This window comes from Nerophis ophidion, linkage group LG03, assembly GCF_033978795.1.
Source record: "Nerophis ophidion isolate RoL-2023_Sa linkage group LG03, RoL_Noph_v1.0, whole genome shotgun sequence".
Classification (NCBI taxonomy): domain Eukaryota; kingdom Metazoa; phylum Chordata; class Actinopteri; order Syngnathiformes; family Syngnathidae; genus Nerophis; species Nerophis ophidion.
Genome location: NC_084613.1, coordinates 38,064,330 through 38,087,987, shown reverse-complemented (window position 1 = coordinate 38,087,987; position 23,658 = coordinate 38,064,330). Strand labels below are relative to the sequence as shown.

At 41.9% G+C, this 23,658-nt stretch overlaps 1 protein-coding gene across 6 annotated transcripts in view; it reads right to left on the bottom strand.

Moving 5' to 3' along the window:
• The window catches only part of LOC133549554 (latent-transforming growth factor beta-binding protein 2-like), a 333,835-nt gene that overhangs the window by 37,998 nt on the left and 272,179 nt on the right, over positions 1-23,658 (bottom strand). For all 6 annotated transcript variants that reach the window (XM_061895071.1, XM_061895074.1, XM_061895072.1 and 3 more), the window contains one exon: positions 6,114-6,242. In XM_061895071.1, the coding sequence (XP_061751055.1) occupies positions 6,114-6,242 (129 nt within the window). The remainder of the gene's footprint in view (positions 1-6,113; positions 6,243-23,658) is intronic.

Sequence of the window (23,658 nt, the reverse complement as noted above, 5' to 3'; positions counted from 1 at the left end):
GTGGTGATATCCTTAACACACTGATGTCGGTTTTTGATGCAGTAACGCCTGGCTGATCGAGGGTCAGGGCTTTCAATGTTGGTTTTCAGCCTTGGATAGATAGATAGATAGATAGATAGATAGATAGATAGATAGATAGATAGATAGATAGATAGATAGATAGATAGATAGATAGATAGATAGATAGATAGATAGATAGATAGATAGATAGATAGATAGATAGATAGATAGATAGATAGATAGATAGATAGATAGTACTTTATTGATTCCTTCAGGAGAGTTCCTATAGGAAAATTTAAATTCCAGCAGCAGTGTACAGAGTTGAGATCACTTTAAAAAAAGTAAAAAGTAAATAATGGGGGTTTAAATGGAAACAAAATAGAGAAATATTACAATAAGAATAAAAAATGAAAAGCAACAATGGGAATACAAATATAACAGTAAAATAAGAATATAACAAGAGAAAGTAGGCAGTAGTGACCATGTTATGGTCACTACTGCCTACTTCCTCTTGTTTTGCATCCCCTGTCATCCTTGTAACCCCCGCCCCCCGCCCCAGAGAGGAGTTTTACAGTCTAATGGCGTGTGGGACAAAGGAGTTTTTGAGTCTATTAGTCCTGCACTTGGGATGAAGCAGTCTAGCACTGAACAGGCTCCTCTGGCTACTGATAACGCTATGCAGAGGGTGACTGGCATCATCCAGGATGTTCACTAGTTTGTCAACAGTCCTCTTCTCTGCCACCGTCACCAGTGAGTCCAGTTTCATTCCGATTGTAGAACCGGCCCGCCTGATCGATTTCTCAAGTCTGGAGCTGTCCTTCTTAGATGTACTGCCCCCCCCAGCACACTACCATGTAGAACAGAACACTGGCAACCACAGACTGGTAGTACATCCACAGGAGTTTTCTACAAATGTTGAAGGAGTGCAGTCTCCTTAGGAAGTACAGCCTGCTCTGTCCTTTCTTGTACTGGTGGTCCGTGTTAACAGTCCAGTCCAGCTTTTTGTCCACCCAAACCCCGAGGTACTTGAATGAGTCCACGGTCTGTACTTCAACTCCCTCGATCACAATAGGTTGTGACCGTGGACTCGACCTCCCAAAGTCAATGACCAGCTCCTTGGTCTTTGACGGATTAAGCTGCAGGAGGTTCGTGTGGCACCAGACAACAAAGTCCCTCACCAGGTTCGGAAACTCCTCCTCTATGCCGTCCCGATGCACCCGACGATGGCTGTGTCATCCGCGTACTTCTGGATGTGACACAGCTCTGAGTTGTAGCAGAAGTCAGCGGTGTAGAGGGTGAAGAGAAGAGGGGCCAGCACCATTCCCTGCGGTGCTCCGGTGCTGCTGAGCACAGTGTCAGACGTGATGTCCTTCAGTCTGACGTACTGTGGCCTGTCGGTGAAGTAGTTCGAAATCCAGGCAACCAGGCAGGGGTCCACTCGCATTTTGTAGAGCTAGTCCTGGAGGAGGCGGGGCTGGATGGTATTAAAGGCACTCGAGAAGTTCAGGAACAGGATCCTCACAGCGCCATTTCCCTTATCCAGGTGTGAGTGGGCTCGGTGCAGCAGGTAAAGGATAGCATCCTCCAAACCAACGCCTGCCTGGTACGCAAACTGCAGTGCTTACGTGCAGTGATTTTTCCAGATTCTCTGAATCTTTTGATGATATTATGGACCGTAAATGGTGAAATCCTTGCAATAGCTGGTTGAGAAATGTTGTTCTTAAACAATTTGTGAATGACTGAGCATTTCATGGATATTGCTTTTATAATAATATATAATAATAATAATGGATTAGATTTATATCGCGCTTTTCTATTGTTAGATACTCAAAGCGCTCACAGAGAAGTGGGAACCCATCATTCATTCACACCTGGTGGTGGTAAGCTACATCTGTAGCCACAGCTGCCCTGGGGTAGACTGACGGAAGCGTGGCCGCCAGTTTGCGCCTGCAGCCCCTCCGGCCACCACCAATTTCATTCATCATTCATTCACCAGTGTGAGCGGCACCGGGGGCAAGGGTGAAGTGTCCTGCCCAAGGACACAACGGCAGCGATTTGGATGTTAATAGGTGGGAAGCGAACCTGCAACCCTAACGTTTCTGGCATGGCCGCTCTACCCACTACCCAATCCTGGCACCCACCTCTTACCAATTAGCCTATTCACCTGTGGGATGTTCCAAATAAGTGTTTGATGAGCATTCCTCAACTTAATCAGTTTGTTTTTTTTGCCACTTGTGCTAGCTTTTTTGAAAAATGCTGGGGGCATCAAGTTATAAATGAGCTAACGTTTGCAAAAAATAAAGTTTTCCAGTTCGAACGTGAAAGTATCTTGTCCTTGCAGTCTATTCAATTGAATATAGTTTGAAAAGGATTTGCAAATCATTATATTCTTTTTTTATTTACGATTTACATAACGTGTCAACTTCAGTAGTTTTGGGTTTTGTACATATATAGATTTTTTTCTACATTTAAAAAACTTCCTTTTGGTCTAAATATCATGTAATGGTGAATTTTGGTCAACATTTTGCAGAGATTATGTTTCACAAACCGTTTTCGAGCCACTTTCTGACCACCTCTTCAGGATGTGCCATTTTTGTACCAAAAGCGGACGGGCGTAAAGCACTCCAACGGTTTTCCCAATTTGTGACATCACCAATTGTGCAAATTCCAAACAGCTTGATTGGCGGAAGTAGACAGGAAAGCAAGATCATTTTATAAATACTTCCGCAATGCTTTAACGGTTTGATATAACATTTTCAAACTTATGCAGTTTCCAAGTACACAACAGCAGTAACCAATAGGTAAGAAAAGTTGGCTTTGCATAGTAGGGCCTACTAAGTCCTCTTATTTTATTTCAGTTAAATATGTTTATTTTATGTGATCTATGTAACTAAGGTGTTGATTTAGCTTGTTTACTTCAGATGCAGTCAGTCGTCAGTGGTGTGCGGTCAGGGCCAGCAAGGCCTTCTCTGCTGGCCTAACATAACCAGAAATCATGATCATAATCAAATATAAAATATTTTTTAATTTAATTTCCCTAAATATCTAAAATTGTTCATATTCTCACCCATGTCATTGTATGCTCATTACAGTGCTGTTGTTTTTAGTTAGAGTTTTTATCCATTCAGATATCAGTTAGCTTTTGTTGCCTTGCTGTACGAAATCTGCCAGACGCCTTCAGAATCAACAATGCGGGCGTCCGTGCACTGTAAGCGAAAGGGACATACAGTGACAGTTGCGATAGCCAATCAGATCACAAGTTGATGACAGTAGCTGTTCTGTTACAACTAAAAGTTGTAAACTCTTGTTGTTAAAGTGTGTCATACTTGTCATTTAAAGGCCTACTGAAACCCACTACTACCGACCACACAGTCTGATAGTTTATATATCAATGATGAAATATTAACATTGCAACACATGCCAATACGGCCGGTTTAGTGTACTAAATTGCAATTTTAAATTCCCTGCGAGTTTCTTGTTGAAAACGTCGCGGAATGATGACGCGTGCGCATGACGTCACGGACTGTCAGAAAATATTAGCTCAGCACCAGTTACGGTTAAAAGTAATCTCTTTTCATCGCATAATTACACAGTAATTTGGACATCTGTGTTGCTGCATCTTTTGCAATTTGTTCAATTAATAATGGAGACTATAAAGAACAATGCTGTTGGTGGAGAGCGAAGTATTGCAGCTGTCTTTAGCACCGAGGCACAGCCGGTGTTTCTTTGTTTTTAACACAGAGCGGTCAAGCGAACATGTTTCTCTACGTCAACCAGCATTTTTTTGGATGGGAAAATTGTGATATATGTCTTACCGGAGACATCATTGGATTATTCGTCCTCCTGCAATAGCTTTTTAAAAGGCAGCTGTGAGCTTGGCTCCTCGGCTTCTCTCTGAGACACTGCGTGTTCACCGCAGCCATCTGACCTCGAGGTATGTCTTTACAATCGCACTAAAACACTATTAAAACAATAAGTAGATAAGGGATCTTCCAGAATTATCCTAATAAAAGTCTCTAATTACATCTGAAACGCTCACACTGCCACCGCCCAGAGCTGTCGCTTTTTATTTTATTTTATTATTATTTTTTTTTGTAGTCCCTCGCTATCAATATTATCATCCACGAATCTTTCATCCTCGCTCAAATTTAATGGAGAAATTGTCGTTTTCCCGGTCCTAATAGCTCTTGCTGCTGGAGGCTCCCATTAAAAACAATGTGAGGACGTGAGGAGCCCTCACCCTTGTGACGTCATCGTCTGCGACTTCCGGTAAAGGCGAGGCTTTTTTATCAGCACCAAAAGTTGCGAACTTTATCGTCGATGTTCTCTACTAAATCCTTTCAGCAAAAATATGGCTATATCGCGAAATGACAGATAGAATGGACCTGCTATCCCCGTTTAAATAAGAACATTTCATTTCAGTAGGCCTTTAATTAACATTGTTACATGTGTATTTGTCCCTAACATGTGGTCAAGGCAGTTAATATATTTTTGAGAAGTGTGTACTTTGAATCAAACTTTATTGACCAAAAGTTAAATGAGCCAAGCAGAGAAATTTACAGTATATATTTTAATTGCTGATGCGTTTTAATTCATTTTTCAATGCGCCAGAAAATACCCATTTTGTATACTGTTGATGTGATTCAATGCAAAGAAGGGTGTAAATAATAAATAAATAAATGATAAATGGGTTGTTCTTGCATAGCGCTTTTCTACCTTCAAGGTACCATATTTTTCGGACCATAAGTCGCAGTTTTTTTCATAGTTTGGCCGGGGGTGCGACTTATGCTCAGGAGCGACTTATGTTTGGAATTATTAACACATTACCGTAAAATATCAAATAATATTATTTAGCTCATTTACGTAAGAGATTAGAAGCATAAGATTTAATGGGATTTAGCGATTAGGAGTGATTGTTTGGTAAACGTATAGCATCTGTTATAGCTATTTGAATGACTCTTACCATAATATGTTACGTTAACATACCAGGCACCTTCTCAGTTGGTTATTTATGCGTCATATAACGTACACTTATTCAGCCTGTTGTTCACTATTCTTTATTTTAAATTGCCTTTCAAATGTCTATTCTTGGTGTAGAATTTTATAAATTTTCCCCGAAAAATGCGACTTATACTCCAGTGCGATTTATATATGTTTTTTTTTCTTCTTTATTATGCATTTTCGGCAGGTGCGACTTATACTCCCGAGCGACTTATAGTCCGAAAAATACGGTACTCAAAGCGCTTTGACACTACTTCCACATTTACCCATTCACACACACATTCACACACTGATGGAGGGAGCTGCCATGCAAGGCGCTAACCAGCACCCATTAGGAGCAAGGGTGAAGTGTCTAGCTTAGGACACAACGGACGTGACGAGGTTGGTACTAGGTGGGGCTTGAACCAGGGACCCTCGGGTTGCGCACGGTCACTCTCCCACTGCGCCACGCCGTCCCTATACATTTTTTTCTGTATAGTATTGCTCCAGGAATGATCATGTGGTGACATCAATTATGGTTTTTTGAGAGGTAATCACTGAAGTCGGAGATCACTGAAGGCCTAGGGGGGAAAGGCACGGCCCGCCCCTTTCAGTAGTAATGTGTTAAGCTTTTTTAGTTATACTAGTGGTGTTCCTCAATGTTCTATTTTAGTCCTCTCTTTTTCATCATGTGGGCTGTTCAACAGGTAGTAGCCTCTGAGTTCAGTTAAAAAAAATATTCTCATATATTTAGTCATATAGTCATGATCTTTGATTAGCATTTTTTTGCAGAAGATCCTTAAAAGCAACACTGCGCTCCTGTGATTCTGACAAAATGAATACACCAAAATCAAATGTTTACTGCACAGGACGCTGGTTCTCCGGACTATACAAAATACGGCTAATACTAAAGGGAGAAGTCCAGCCCTCCGGTTCTTAGCTGTTTGGAAATGTGGCCCTCAAACAATTTAGTTGATCAGCCCTGCTATATAGTTAATACGGGTTTTATGAGTTAATCAAAATTGATCCCGATGGTAAAAATTGGTTAGGGATTAGAACAAAGAGTCATGAAACATATTGCCATCTACTGCAGTGTAATTGTCAAATCAATTAAGTGCAGCACAGTTACATACCAACGCATTTGCTCGGGTCTTCGGTTGGGTTTGTGTAACCTTGATCACACTGGCAGCGGTAGGAGCCGTCTGTGTTCTCGCAAAAGCTGTGGTTCCAGCAGATGGTTTTGTTGAGGCACTCGTCTACATCTGAAGAGAAGAACACAAAGTTATTGTTGTTACTGTCAGAGCGGAACCAAAATGTTGTGTTTTTTTAAGCTGCTCTTTTTTAACTATAACTCACTTCCAATCCAATTCCAATTCGATTTAGAATAACAGGGCAAACCACAACCTTTGTAACATGTCAAAGATGGTGGACATACCGTATAGATTATACAGTTCACTGGCAGGGTTTTCAAACACCAGTGTTGGTAAATTAATCCAAGGAGACGTAAATTATGTTTTAAGTACATCCAGAGGGGTTGTCAGCAAATGAGGGCACACAGTGAAGATTTTTTAACCTGGACCACTAGAACGTTCCTTCTTTAGTGCATAAAAAACACTGGGCATAAATGTACATACAGTATGAAAACCATCCACTTCATTCCAGCAAGCAATTGTATCATCCCAAGGGACAACACTATACAATTTAAACCTGGATATAATTTATATTAATCTGTGTGCAGCTTAAATTGCAGAGTACATGTACTATACTCTGAAACACTCATTTGTGTAACCAGCTATTTAGACGACAGTGACTGGACTTACATTTCCTATTTTCTAAATAGCTAGCAACACATGTGAGTACACCTTACAGTGACACATGTATCATTGGTGTGAATAGTTAATGTGAGCACCATGGTTATCTTGCCCTGCCTTTATCCTCTTGGACATGTAATTGAGCATCTGTTATTAAAATCCTCTTCCAAACCTCCAAGATGACATAACTTGTGGCGCTGGTGCATGTTGGATTTCTATATCTACTGTACAGTACAGCTTCTCCACTTTCAGATGCTCAATTAGGTCTGGAGACATCCTTGGCCGCTCCATTTTCTTTGAGGTGTGTTTGGGCTCCTTATCATGTCTGAAAACTTGCTGCTCAGTTTTTTTAGCATGGAATAGTGTTCTACTTGCAATTAATGTTTCTCTCAAGGAACTGCACATCCTGCAGTGCTGACAGCACACATGCAGCCCACGAGCATCAAGCTACCATGCTTGACATACCTTGGTACTCACTTGTGCTGCAAGTTTTGCAAAGAGTTGTTTTAGTGGATAGTAAATCTGTACTGCTATACAAGCTGTACACTGACTACATTGTTTTAAATATATAGTATTGTTTCTTTAAGAGGTAAAATGTAATAAAAATGGTTGCAACTAAATACACTAAGAAACAAAACATCTTTGACAAAAAATTTATAGAAAATGAAGGTTTACAACCTAAGAAAGTAAATATGAAGTCTAGACATTTTTGTACCTTGTTATTTTGGAATACTGTACAATATTACAGTCAACATTTGGAATGTTCTGCTTTTAGTCAAACTTAGGGAAACATTGTTCAAACATGTGTGAACAGGAGGGAGTCAAACCCCTTATGCCTCCCTCGAGAGGAAAATAGTCATATCAAAGCAATGTCAGGAACTTGCCATGAAAATGTATTCCTACTTTAGGGAGATTTTATATACTGTATAGCTTTGATGCATTTTTTTCAATAAATAAGAACAATAATGTCTATAATTGTGTCACTGTTGTTAGTGCCCGCTGTCAGGATCAAACTTTATTGTTGTTTTGGTGTAGGGATGGTTTTGTCCTATGTGGCGTTGATTACAAATTTAGCAATTCAACTTCACTGTTTCTTATTAAGGATCAGATGTGATTATTTTTATTGCCTGCGATGAATCGTATGGTTAAAATTACAGAGTGTGCTACACAGTTTTACTATCAGATGCTGTCTGTTGACTTTCTACTTTTGTAACCACCCCCTGTGAGCGCTGCAGTCTAAAAGTTTCCATGACTAATGGTAACTAGGCTTGTAAAACAGGAAGTCCTTTTACAAACAAAGACAAATGCTGTCTATAAAACAACAGTTCCCGTACTTGCCTAATGCTTCTATCAATTACAATAAACATACCGTATCAAGTCCTCGTGTGCCTCACTCTGAAGACATGTGATCCTGATATCACAAGTTTTATTCTGACCCCGTGGACTCATAAGGCTGTCTCCATTGAGTAAAGGAGGTATAGGGGCAAAAAACCCATCTGATTTGAGCACAACGCTTGGCTTGCTTCCTGTTTACCCCCGTTCAGCACAGACAACCACTTTCACAGGCTTACTTGTAGGCTCATCTACAACATGAGACAGGGAGTAGACGCTTCCACACGCTAATAAAACAGAGACAAAACCGGCTTTTCCTTTCACAGGAAACCTTGAGAGGGAACTAAATTGCTGGAATACACATGTGAGCTGAAATGGCTGCGAGATGAGCGAGAATGATTAAGACACTGCCATAATGCAGCTTCGGGATCAAGTCCAAGGCAGTGTAGGGTATTGTAGGTGAATTCTTACAGAACTCATACACAATCTTAAAGCCCTTATTTCTATCATTATCGTTCCACAGTATCTCACAAATGTGTACACTCATTACACTTAAGTAGCCATTATCATCTTCTCAAAGACCATTATTACTATGAAACTTGGGTGTTCTCGAAAAATAAGTCACCATTTGGGAAGACAAGTGAATATTCCTCTTTGACATGGAATTCATCAGAGCTGCATATTCTTAGGGAATCTTGTGTTCCTCCAACCTTCTTCCTTCCTTTGTCCTACTGTAAGTATGTCTCACGAGTGAATTGGGTTTAGGTCTAAAGACATAGTTGACTACCCTATCGCCTTCATCTTCAGATTCCTCAGAAAGACAGTTGTCATCTTAGTAAATGGTCTGTTTTATATAGCACTTTACCATACCCGCAACAATACCCAAAGCTTTTTACAATACAACACATTCACCCATTCACAGACACTCATTCACACACTGACGGCAGAAGCTGCTATGCAAAGTGCTAACCCCGACCCACCTGGAGCATTGTGGGTGACGTGTCTTGCCCAAGGACAAAACAGCCGTGACTAAGATGGCGGAAGTTGGACACGAAACAGGAACTCTCAAATTGCTAGAGAACAACTCTACCATCTGAGCCACGCCCATCTTGGCTTAGGCTCGTATTGTGTTGGAAATCAGCCATGTGGCCCAGTTTCCCAAGGGAAGGGGTAATGCTCTGCTTCACAATGTCACAGTACATGTTCATTTTGGTGAGATACAGTACTACAGTGTTTTTCAAACACTATGCCGCCACACACTCGTATGCCGTGAGATACAATCTGGTGTGCCGTGGAAGGTTATCTAATTTCACCTATTTGGGTTGAAAATATTTTTTGCAAACCAGTAATTATAGTCTGCACATTATGTGTTGTTGTTGAGTGTCGTTGCTGTCTAGAGCTCGGCAGAGTAACCGTGTAATACTCTTCCATATCAGTAGGTGGTAGCTGGTAGCTAATTGCTTTGTAGATGTCGGAAACAGCGAGAGGCAGTGTTAAAAAAAAAGTTAAAGTACCCATGATTGTCACACACACACGAAGTGTGGCGGAATAATTTTCTACATTTGACCCATCACCATTGATCATCCCCTTGAAGGTGAGGGGAGCAGTGAACAGCAGCGGTAGCCGTGCCTGGGAATAATTTTTGGTGATTTAACCCCCAATTCCAACCCTTGATGCTGAGTGTGAAGATCAAAAGGTATCTAATGCTTTAACCAAAAATAAATAAAAGCTTCTAAGAAAAGGCATTGAAACTTAGGGAAGGCTATGCAGAACAAAACTAAAACTGAACTGGCTACAAAGTAAACAAAAACAGAATGCTGGACGACAGCACAGACTTACTGTTGATTGCTAAAACAAAGTAGATGCGTAAAATATCAAGACATGAAACTGCTACATGAAAATACCAAAAAAAGAGAAAAATCCACCAAAATAGGAGCGCAAGACAAGAACTAAAACACTACACACAGGAAAACGGCAAAAAACTCAAAATGAGTCATGGTGCGTTGTAACGGGTCGTGACAATAGACCTACTTTGAGACAATAGCTAAAGTGATACATGATTGGTTATCGTTTAAAGTCATATCCAACAATTGCGACAACGACTTTTTACTATCAACTGAGTTGTGTTTTCTTAATGATTTCTGCTGGTGGTGTGCCTCCAGATTTTTTCAACGAAAAAAATGTGCCTTGGCTCAAGAAGGTTGAAAAACACTGCAGTACAATACACCCAACCAATCTGGCAGCATAAATTACTTGATGTTTGTACTGTTATTCATTAACCTTGGATTGTATGAAGTAGCTTTAGCTTCACAATGTCACAGTACATCATTCCTTCAGTTTTCCCTGAATGAACTGTAGCTCCGTAATGTCAGCAGCATTCATGTAGTCACATGTAGTTCATGTAGGTGCTGGACTGCAAGGAACATTTGCGTTGCCAGCTGTCGAGAGGAAATGTGTCTTTATTCATTTTTAGGGTAGAGTACATTTAAACAGCTGTAGAAGATATACACTGACTAATCCTCAGTATAAAGTAATAACATATTGATAAAGCTGACATATGTCTGATTTTTTTTTATTCAGTTTGTTTAGATTGTGCAAGTGTAATCAATGTATTGACTTGTGAGTATATATATTCTATGCATTATATTTAATAGTCCTCCGGGAAGTTAAGTAATGCAGATTGAGAAATAGCTCAACAGTCTCATTTCGGGGGTTCTGAAATGAATGGCGATGAAAGCTCCAATGTATTAAACAATAATTGGCCGCAGGAAGCTTCTCATTCATGTGTAACATGGGACACAATGTGTTGCAAAGCACATGCAATCAAAGCATTGTTCCACAGAGAAGGTCAATTATTTTTCAAATCAAATGATCCGAAAATATTGTACCTAGTGGCAGCATCCATTACTGATGTGTCTACATCCATAAAGAAGGTCACATTAATCATAGTAGTAATATTTTTTGGACGTGAGATTCATGTCTTTCCATGTAGTAATCAGTTCAGTCACGACTCATTTACTAGTGTAAATTGCCTGCAGGGAAGAAATAAGGCAAGGGAAGAAGGTGAGGAGTTCAGGTTGATGGATAAATAGGAGCAAAAAGGCACCCACCGCCACTATCTCAACGCCCTTTGCCATGTGTTAATCTGGAGCACATGAAGGCTGCCAGTAACACTTACAGCATATCACTGTGTAGAATCCACACTTCCCCTCCTGTATATTCTTTGGGCAACTTAGTTGTATGCTTACTGCTGCGGAAGGTATCCGCCCCGAGACAAGGCATATGGTTTAAGGGAATGAATGAGCATGATGCTAAATTAAAGCTTTAAGCAACAACACATAGACATGGATGTATAGTTGTGCTTTCTTATGTGCACAGTGTCATCACGACAGGGTCGCCAGACAAAACACTTATAACACAGTTGCGGCCTACACTGCATTAAAGGAAAAAAAAATAAAAAAAATTGTATTATGATTGCTAGATCTAAAAGAGTACACTTTGCAGAGCCAAGAACAACTACTGTAGATTCAAAAAGAAAACCACGCCCAGTGAAGAAACCACACATTAGAGTTTGACCGATTTGTCATTTTTAAAAGCAGACAAAAATACCCTGAGCATTTTAAATGGAGTGACAGAAGCAGAATAGTTTGCTATGGTGCATAAAAAGGCTTACAATAAATGTGACCATGAAATATCCCAAAGTTCAAAAAACAAGATGCTGAAATCAAGCTGATGGAAGGAGCGTGGCTGCGATCTACAAACATACTATCAATCGGTGTCATCTTGTCCTCCTGTCAGCAAAAATATTATTTTTTGCCAATGCAGTATAATCCATCAATCAATCAATCCCTTTATCGACATTTTCATAGTACCACAAGTTATACATTTCAGCAAGATTTTGTTGGCGCATAGTCCAGCAGCATGGAAAAGTGCATTGATGTGCAGGTTGCTCTAACTTAATTTTCTCCTGGCTTATTTATAAGCAGTCCAACGACAGTAGTTTTCAGTAGCATTGTAAAAAAAAAGAGGGGGAAGGGAGACAGTCAACCTTTGAAGAGTGTTATGTCGTTGTTGCAGCAATGCAATGTTCAGGGCACAATTATTGAGGCCCTAAACGTGAAGTATTAAGATGAACTGGGGCAATAAAGGGGAAGCTGTTTATTTAGCAGTTTTACAGCCTGAGGATACAGACTGCGAGACATCCGGGTGTTCCTGGCGCAAATAGACCTTCTTCCAGAGGTTGGCAGGTGGAACTGTAGAACCGATGTTAATGTGCCAGCATATATCTTCTGCCATAAGCACACCTAAAAATTTAAATAGTTAAACCCTTTCTACGACCTTGGAATTAATTAAGAGTGGAGGGTGCTTTTTTCCTGCCCTTTGTTGTAGACTTTTCTGAAGTCTATAACTACGTATTTGGTCGTGTTAAGAACCAAGCTCTGTATGCTGTCTCACCAATGATGCCGATAAGCCCGGTGGTGTCGTCTGCATATTTGTCAGTGAGATTTGATGTTATGCAGTCATGTGTGAGGAGAGTGAAGAACACTGGGCTTGGTACACAGTGGCACCGGTGTTAATAGTGAGTGTGGAAGATATAAGCTTGCCCATTTTCACATATTGCATGCGAATAGTTAGAAATTCTAAAATCCAGTTCAGGAGGGTGGTGTTCAGACCAAAGTTGTGAAGCTTAGATCTGAGTTTGTTTAGCCTTATTGAATTAAATGCTGAACCAAAATTAACAAGCAGCAGCTTTGCATACGTGTTCTTAAGCCCAAGATGTTCCAAGAGTCTGTGGAGTACTAAAGCAATGGTGTCTTCAGCCGATCGGTTCACCCAGTATGCAAATTGATATGGATCGAATGACGGTGGTACTGCTTTTTTTATGTGTTTCATTATTAGCCTTCCAGCCTTCAGTTCCAAAGCATTTCCCAAATGCGGGAGTGGGTGGGTGTGTGTGTCGGAGGAACGACAAATGTGAAACATGTTACTCGCCATGCAGTGGTTGTTTTGAAAGCGCTTACAAAACATCACATGAGGCATGCAAGGGGGATCTGCATAAGTTGCCAAAATTTGAAATTAAACCACGAAGGAATCGCGGTGATATTTATAAAACAAGCTTGCCCTCTTCCATACTTCCTCCAAACGAGTCGGTTGGAATTTGTCCAATTGGTGTTGTTTTTTTGGGCAGCACGGTGGAACAGGGGTTAGTGCATGTACCTCACAATACGAAGGTCCTGAGTAGTACTGAGTTCAATCTCGGGCTTGGGATCTTTCTGTGGGGAGTTTGCATGTTCTCCCCGTGACTGCGTGGGTTCCCTCCGGGTACATCGGCTTCCTTCCACCTCCAAAAACATGCACCTGGGTGATTGGCAACACTAAATTGGCCCTAGTGTGTGAATGTTGTCTATCTGTGTTGGCCCTGTGATGAGGTGGCGACTTGTCCAGGGTGTATCCCGCCTTCCACCCGAATGCAGCTGAGATAGGCTCTAGCACCCCCTGCGACCCCAAAAGGGACAAGCGGTAGAAAATGGATGGCTGGATGGTGTTGTTTTTCCCAAATATGATAACAGAGGGTATATCCTTATATAGTAGAAATTTACCTGAAGAGCTTTGCGCTAGTCCGCCATTGTAGTCCGCCTGTTATTTTTCTCTATTCTCTTGTTGTGGGGGCGACATGCACATGCATCCTCAGTTATTGCCATTTTTAATACAAATTGGCGTATAGTACAGACTTATATCTGTCAGTAGACTCGATATGGGAGCGCCAAAAACAACAACACGGCTGACGGGGAGAAGACCTAATAAGGTACGTTAAAAAGGCCGCCTACAAAAAAAAAGCAGTTTGGAGATGGTTTGAAAAAAACTGTGCAAAATGTTGACCGAAGAACCACCATTACATGTTATGGAGACCGCAAGAAAGTGTTGTGAATGTAGGAAAAATATTATTATATGATCCCTCTAGGACCTACAGGATTTGTTTTTTAAGATTTTGTGCGAACTGAAATGTATTATCCTCAGAATTTGGGCTATTTGTATAACCTTTAGGGCATTCAATGTTTGCAGTCTCTCCATATTTAAAATGATGCATGAATCAATAGTAAATGCAAACACAGCCAGTTATTAACACAGACAGTTTCTATCTGTGATTAGGCAGAATCATTCCATTCGGATGCGCTAAACCTGCTTTCCCCTGTTCTCCCCTGTTCTCCTATTGTCCTCCAATGACTGTTTAGATCAAATCTTAAGATGAGATAAAAGTTTGGCCCTGTATTCTGACAAAAAACTCATGGGTGGGTTTGTTGTTCTACGCTGAGTGCAACAAAGATGAATCCTGCGCTAGAGAATACAGGGAGTGAGCAATGAAATCCAACGACTGTGCAAGAAACCAAAATATTAAAAAACCAAGGTGTCTTTGCCAGTAAACACACAAGGCTCCATGTACTTTAGATGTCATGGAGATGTGTCTATTGTAGTTGGATAGCTTTGAGCCCCAGCTGTAGCAAATGTTAAACCACAGCCAGCTAATCTACGTGAACTAGAACCAGCTTTCACAGGGAGGTCAAAGATGGTATGAAACCATGTAAAATGACAATCCTGTCCCCGAATCAAAAGAAATGATCGGGTTTCATAATGTCTTTGCCAGACACACGTTAAACTGTTGTGGGCCACTGACCTCACATCTCTAACAAAATGTGCCTCAAGGACCCTTTCCATCCCCAATTGTCTACTGTGTCTGTTCATTAGCCTTGTTTTGTCTTACATCCCAATATCTATATTACCTTCATTTAGTTATTAATCAAGATTGTTTTTTTAATGGCATGGGACAACATACCGCAACCACCAAACACCCCAAAATACCCAGTTCCACTCACCAGCAACAACCCACAGCAAGTCAACCCTGTCCTTCAACCACGGGAACGAAGATTAAAAGGCAGCTATTTTTACAATGAAATTATGGCGACGCTGCCAATGGTGTGCACAACATGTTTCAGTTGGTTTGGTCTCCCGAGTCTGGAATCTACAAACTTGATGAGCAGAATAATACTGTCCAGAAAAGTTGGTCCATAGTGTAGTTTTACAAGGACATTGTTTCAACTTAACTTAACTTAACCACTCCGGCGAGGAAATCCATCCCTCGCCCTGATGAGCAGCCACTCAACCTGGACACAGCAGATGTCTGAAAAGCCCTGAGGAGAGTGAACCCCCTGAAAGCAGCGGGACCTGATGACATTCCGGGCAGGGTGCTTAAGGGATGTGCAGACCAGCTGGCTGAGGTTCTCACAGACATCTTCAACACCTCACTGAGCCAGGCTGTGGTACCATCATGTTTTGAGACAACCACAATCATTCCAGTGCCTAAAAAACCTACAATCTCCTCCCTCAATGATTATTGCACTCACCCCCATCATAATGAAGTGCTTCAAGAGGCTGGTAAAGAAATACATTGTCTCCAGACTTCCCCCCCACATTTTACCGATACCAGTTTGCTTATCGCCCTAACCGCTCCACAGAGGACGCCATCTCCTCTGCACTCCACCTGAGCTTAGAACATCTGGAAGGAAAGGACACACACATGCGGATGTTATTTCTGAACTTCAGCTCGGCGTTCAACATCATCATTCCACAGCACTTGGTGAGCAAACTGGCCCCCCTTGAATTGAGTACCCCCCTATGCAACTGGCTGCTTGACTTCCTCACAGACCCCAGTCTGTGAGAGTGGGCGACAACACCTCCAGTGCCATCTCCCTGAGCACCGGCTCCCCCAAGGGCTGCGTTCTGAGTCCGCTGCTGTTCACGTTGATAAACATCTGGTTGACTGGTGCAGAACCAACAACCTGGTCAAGAACGTCAACAAGATCAAGGAGATCATCATCGACTTCAGGAAGCACCAGTCCAGCCACACTTCACTCTTCATCAACCGCACAGCGGTGGAAATCGTAAGCAGCCCAAAGTTTCTGGGGGTGCAGATAATTGACCATATGACCTGGTCCCTACACACTGGAGCTCTTGTAAAAAGAGCTCAGCAGTGCATGCACTTTTTGTGTCGGATGAAAAGAGCACAGCTCCCTCCCCCCATTCTCACCACATTTTACAGAGGCACTATACCTACTGAACAACTGCATCTTTGTCTGGACTGAAACCTGCAATGCTTCAGACTGGAAGTCTCTGCAGAGAGTGGTGAGGACAGCAGAAAATAACATCAGGACTTCTCTTCCTCCTATCCAGGAGATCGCAAAAAGCCGTTGCCTGATGAGGGCTCAGAAAATCTGCAGAGACTCCTCCCACCCCCACCAAGGACTGTTTTCACTGTTGGACTCTAGAAAGAGGTTCCGCAGACTCTGTAGCAGAACCTCCAGCTTCTATAACAGCTTCTTCCCTCAGGCCATAAGACTCTTGAACGCATCAAAATAATCCCCTCAATTCCCCCCAAAAATAGATTAACTTGCTGGAATATAAAGACAATATAATTTACATCCATAAACGTGGATGCATATGCAAAAGGGCAATATATTTATCAGAACAGTAATCTATTTATTTATATCTGCACCGTATTGCTCTTTTTTCTGCACTACCATGAGCTAATGCAACACAATTTTGTTCTTATCTGTACTGTAAAGTCCAAATTTGAATGACAATAAAAGGAAGTCTAAGTCTAAGTCTAACTTAAGATATAAAACATTGTGATTATGATCACAGCCAGAGGCAGTCATGGCTAGATTTATGTCTGACACCAACACAACAATATACTACATCATATTCATTGGATTATTGCATTATATAATGTTAAATACAAAAGGGGAACAAGAACAGAGAAAAAAACAAGATACATAAATGAAATATAAATTAAATAAAGTACATAAACACCAATGGATCTAATAACCAAGTTTGAAAAATCCCTGAAGAAAGCTAACAAAAAAATACTCCTGCTGTAAAATATTTCGCATTTTACTAAATAGTTTTGTTTCACATCATCCGAATAACATCTGGATAGTTGTAGTTATATTAACACACCAGTTTTGTACATTGAGAAACAGCAGATGATTAACCTAATATGAATTTAGAGCTCTGATTATAGCAGGTGTTTCAACCCGTGTTTTTCCCGCTGTTTGCAACTGGCATTCACATTAACAAAATGAAGGAAGTGCAATCTGAAATTTGACTTACTGTATATAGCCTTCTTTGATGCAAAATCATCAATTACATTATCATACGAAACCTATTGTGCAATTGTATGATTAGCTGCGTTTCCATTGCAGTTTCTCTCAAAATTAAAGCGAAATTTCCACAATTTAGACAAAGTATATTTGTGACTAATAGGTGTCTTCCATTAAAGGGTGTTTTGCATCATTAGACGTAATTCTTTAAAAATCTCATCCCGCTAGTCTCCACTTTGAGGAAGATGGACGCTTTGCACATCCATGGTTTAGGAGCTGTGATTACAATTGTAGCCATTGTTGTTGCCATGATTGTCAATAGAAGACAAAAGCAGCTGGTGATTGCTCTAAAACAGTGTTCTTCAATCTTTTCTTAACCAGGGCACATTTTTTGCGTTGAAAAAATCCGGAGGCACACCACCAGCAGAAATCATTAAAAAACGAAACTCAGTTGAGAGTAAAAAGTTGTTGTTGCAATAGTTGGGTATGACTTCAAACCATAATCAACCATGCATCAATACAGCTCTTGTCTCAGAGTAAGTGTACTGTCACGACCTGTCACACCACGCCGTGACTTATTTTGTTTTTTTTGCTGTTTTCCTGTGTGTAGTGTTTTAGTTCTTGTCTTGCGCTCCTACTGTATTTTGGTGGCTTTTTCTCTTTTTTGGTATTTTCCTGTAGCAGTTTCATTGAGCAATATTTCTCGCATTATCGTTCTTCGTGTGGACATTGTTGATCGCAAAGTCATCTATTTTTTGTGCTCTACAGTAAATCTTTGCTGTCGTCCGTTTTTGTTTACTTTGTAGCCAGTTCAGTTTTAGTATCGTTTTGCATAGCCTTCCCTAAGCTTCAATGCCTTTTCTTAGGGGCACTCACCGTTTGTTTATTTTTAGTTTAAGCATTAGACACCTTTTTACCTTCACACTGCCTCCCGCTGTTTCCGACAGCTACAAAGCAATTAGGTAACGGCTGCCACCTACAGATATGGAAGATTATTACACGGTTATTCTGCCGGGCTCTAGACAGCACTGACACGCAACTTCAACACATAATTTGCAGGCTATAATTACTGGTTTGCAAATAATATTTTTAACCCAAATAGGTCAAATGACATCATGTCCCACGGCACACCAGGCTGTATCTCACGGCACACCGCGGCACAGTGGTTGAAAAGCACCCCTCCAAGGCAATGTTCTTACGTATGGCAGCAGCCACAAATAAGGGATTTTTGGGAGAGAATTGTGAGTGAGGAATTCACAGACACATCATGTCCGGTGTTTAGGTGCCCTGTAAACGCAAAAAAGGTGTTTCCATCACTTTTTTTGCGACAGAATTCAAAATTAAAAGGTCTTAAAAAACTCTTCATGAGAGCGTAAAAATGTTTTAGCAATATTTGAGAGCTTTTTCAATAATGGGTGTTTCCAATACCAGATTCTTATTGCAATATTTAGGTTTTGCGCCTTTTAGGAGTTATGGAAATGCAGCTAATTCCCTCCGGGTACTCCGGCTTCCTCCCACTTCTAAAAACATGCACCTGGGGATAGGTTGATTGGCAACACTAAATTGGCCCTAGTGTGTGAATGTGAGTGTGAATGTTGTCTGTCTATCTGTGTTGGTCCTGCGATGAGGTGGCGACTTGTCCAGGGTGTACACCGCCTTCCGCCCAATTGTAGCTGAGATAGGCACCAGCGCCCCCCGCGACCCCAGAGGGAATAAGCGGTAGAAAAAGGATGGATGGAAATGCAGCTATTGATGGCAAGTCCAGAGAGGCGCTCCTGTGACATTGTGGACCTCAAGTACAATTTATTAAGCTTTAACTCGGAAAAACGTCCTTCTGCTTCAGCTACTGTCACTCCTCAATTCTTTTAGTTGCTAGTTTAGAAAAATAAAACAATTTAAAAAATTCAGTTGTCTTCTGAGGCTAGCAACAACATATTAGCAAGAGTTTATAGCAGTGATTCTCTAACTGAGTACATGGGCTCTATCTAGTGGCAAATGAAATAATCCATCCATCAATCCATTTTCTACCGCTTGTCCCTCTTGGGGTCGCTGGAGCCAATCTCAGCCGCAATCAGGTAGTAGGCGGGGTACACCCTGGACAAGTCGCCACCTCATCGCAGAAGCGAAATAATCACTTGATTAAAGTGCAGTGTTTTATTTTCCTATATTCAAACACAATGTTACTGTTCAAACAGTATATAATGTTACAGTGGCCAAAAATATTTATTATACTTGTTAAATAAAACATCTGCCTTGTTTTAATAAATACTTAGGCCTACTACACTACTGTATTTTAATTTTGGTCATTATAGTGGTACTTGGAGAGACAAGTTTATTCTGGGGTGGTACTTGGTGAAAAACATTTGAGACCCACTGTATTATGGCCAATTGTCACTCAAAGATATCTGCATATCTGTATCTTGTACCAATTATTCATCTTCTTCTCTTATTTTTCCAAAGTTGGCCCTTGATGCCTTCTTTTGTATTTTACTTTGATCCATGTTGAAGATGAAGACTCGGCATCATTAACTTTTTCCATTACCTTTTGCCAACACTGTCCGTTTGCTCTCAATTTACCGGAGTCATGTGAGTCACATACATGACTGCAAAGAATCTTTTCAGTTTTTTTGACCGCAGAACTTTCATCCGGAAGGTCTTATCTTTGTCCATGTGATGTCAGATGAAACAAAAATGTATCTGTTTGGCCACAATATCCAGCAAAATGTTTGGAGGAGAAAAGGTCAGGCCTTTAATCCCAGGAACACCATTACTACCGTCAAGCACGGTGCTGGTAGTATTATGTTCTGGGCTTGCTGTGCTGCAAATGGATTTGGTGCTTTACAGCTTCAGTTTGCTAATACATCAAAGATGCTATTATAATCCATTTCTAATAGATAAAGCTGTGGCCTAGTCATTAGGTGGTCCCCAATGTTCACCGAGTGTTTCGACCCTTAACAACAACACTCGCCGGTTGGTGGGTCAGCAGCGATTGGCCAGATCACTGCCCCTCATCCAGGCTTCCAGCTATTGTCCTCTCTTTTATGCCAGAGCCAACAGGAGCTCTTTCCGTCGCTTTTCCCAGCCTACGAACGGCTGTTTTCCCCAAGTGACCGCTCAGTCTGACCTTTGTCATTAGATTCCACACAGATTGAGCAGGGAATCCTTTACATCCAACTTCCACTGTCATCAGCCATGCTGTCCATCCCTTGTCCCGGTAGTCCTGGACAAGTTGCTGGTACTTTGATTTCTTCCTCTCTGCTGCTTCCTCACATCCTTCCTCCCACAGGACAGTAAGTTCCACCAGGATGATTTTCTTTCCCTCTGGGGACCACATGACTATGTCTGGTCTCAGAGTGGTGGAGAGTACCGCCTCTGGGAACAATGCGGTTTTGCACCCGGAAAGAATGTGCGCCATAGTTCCTTTACCACCACACAACCTGCACAGCGGGTCCTCCCTCATTCCCCACCTATGCAAGTTGACTGGGGTCGACAGGGTGTCGTATACTGACAGGAGCAGAAACGAGATACGAAACGGGTCCAGCCTCCACAGTTCACTCCATGTCACATTCCTCTTGGGAAGGTTCCACCTTGTCCAGGCACCTTGGATTGCAAGCTCGACGGCTTTAGCTCTTCTTCCTTCTTCCTCAAGGTTTCAAACTTCATCCTGGATCATGGTCCTCCTTTCCCTAAGAGTGGACTTGGACCACTGCTGGAAATGTTACGTTCCTAGACCCTGTCTTCCAGTGCAGGGGCTTCCGATGATATTTTTGGTCCTGAGAGATGATTCTGCCTGGATAATAGCAGTGCTGCTGGCCCACTTCCTGCCAGATCTTGTTCTTGTTTCAGCTTCAGCTTCCCTGATCAGTTGATCTTGAGAGTCCCTATACGTCAGGGAAAGTCTGCATTTTGCAATTTTGAACTCCTCCAGAACTGAAGAAAGGGGGAGCTGGAGCTGACCCGACCTTATGTAGAGCCCCGTAGATGTAAAGCTTGGGGGTATTCTCAACCATTTCTCCAACCCTTTTAACTGTTGTTATAGCCACTTCGTACACAGTGATAAGCCACATAAGTCTTTGGAGTAGGCCATGCTGGTAGATCCAGCACTTGTATTTCCCAGGCAGACCAGACTTGTCAAACCTTTTTAACCATTCTTCAACTTGATTTTTGGTGCTGGAAATGCTGTTTTTATCTTTCGTGGAATCATCATACCACTTTCCAAGGCATTTAATACGGTTCCCCTGGATGTTCGGTATTGCTTCCCCCTGAACAAGCAACTTGAACTTTCCCGTTGTTTCCCCCTTTTGGATCATCAGACACCTTGATTTCTTGGGCTTGAAGATCATTTTCACCCAAATTAGCCATACAATCCAGCTCTGCCAGGACCCATCTTGCCTCCACGTCAGTTGGTGTTATCATGGAAAGATCATCCATGAATGAATGCCCTGATTGCTGGTTGTTGACTTCCTGCTGCAGTCTTTGTTCCTCTTGACTTTATGATCGCTGCAGAGATGATTAGGTTAATTCCCATGACAAACAAGATAGGGGAGATGGTGCACCCTGTCACTATTCCCTTCTCCACTCGCTGCCATTTTGTTGTGAACATGGCTGCTTGGAATCGTACCTTGATGTCTCCCAGGTAGCTGGTGATCATCCCCTGGATGTGATGTGGGATGTGGTAATGGTCCATAGCCACTTGGATCACGTTATGGGGAATTGAGGCACTGAGAGATCTCTAGGACTATGGTTTTCTTTCTGCCTAGGGTTCTCCTGCGTCTCACCAGACTGTTCGTCTGAGCGGTGTTTCATTTTGTCCGTCCCTGTCCACACTTTGCATTGTCCTTGGCCTTGCTCTGGTATATTTTGAGACCTCTTGGACCTTTGCAGATCTTTCCACAATTGCATTTCACTTCCCATGCCTCCCCAGGCAAGGTGGTTTGTTTGACCCATCTCTGTGTCCGTGTCACTGTCCGAGCCGTTGCCATTGAATCTGTCCGAGCAAGTCTCTCATCACCCCCCCTCTCTGGACATTCTGGGGGTTTTGCTCATTTGTACGCTCTGTATCTTGCTTGGAGAAAGTAAATTAGACAATGAAAAGGGGTGATTACCTCCAAATTCTTCAGGACAACCTAAAATCATCAGCCCGAATGTTGGGTCTTGGGCGCAGTTGGGTGTTCCAACAGGACAATGACCCCGAACACACGTCAAAAGTGGTAAAGTAATGGCTAAATCAGGCTATAATTAAGGTTTTAGAATGGCCTTCCCAAAGTCCTGACTTAAACCTGTGGACAACGCTAAAGAAACAAGTCTATGTCAAAAAACAACAATTTTAGCTGAACTGCTCCAATTTTATCAAGAGGAGTGGTCAAAAAATTCAACCAGAAGCTTGCCAGATGCTTGTGGATGCTACCAAAAGCACTTTATTGCAGTGAAACTTGCCAAGGGACATGTAACCAAATATAAACATTGCTGTATGTATAGTTGTGACCCAGAAGATTTGGTCACATTTTCAGTAGACCCATAATAAATTCATAAAAGAACCAAACTTCATAATGTTTTTTGTGACAAACAAGTATGTGCTCCAATCAGTCTATCGCAAACAAATAAGAGAAGTAGATATTTTTTATTGGAGACTTACGACAGCCATGACATTATGTTCTTTACAAGTGTAAGTAAACTTTTGACCACGACTATATATATATATATATATATATATATATATATATATATATATATATATATATATATATATATATATATATATACAGGCCAATGAGCTAAACCAGTTCTCTAACAGGTTTGACACAGTGGCTCCGACAAGCTCCGACAAGCTACCCCCCAAAACATGCCAGCCGGGCCCCTGACAACTTCAGCGAACCAATCCACCCCCCCTCCCCTCCTCACAGCCCCCCAACTCCAATGACTACCTCCCCCCACCTAACACCTCACTCTCAGAAGGATGACCCCGCCCTCCCCCAACCACCTGAGACCCCCCCAGTGTGTCTGTCTGCAGAACAGGTGAATGCACAGCTAAATAAGTTACACACAGGCAAGGCCGCGGGTCCTGACGGTGTGAGCCCCAGGGTGCTCAAAGCCTGCCCCCCACAGCTGTGTGGTGTGCTCCAGCACATCTTCAACATGAATGCAAAAAGTCCCCACACTGTGGAAAACCTCATGCGTGGTCCCCATCCCCAAGTGCACGCGACCCAGCACATCAAAGGACTACAGGCCGGTGGCTCCAACCTCCCATAACATGAAGACCATGGAGAGGTTGGTCCTGGAACAACTCCGCCCTACAGTCAAGCCCCACCTGGACCCATTCCAATTCGCCTACCAACCCTTACTGGGAGTGGAGGACGCAGTCATCTACCTGCTGAACCGAG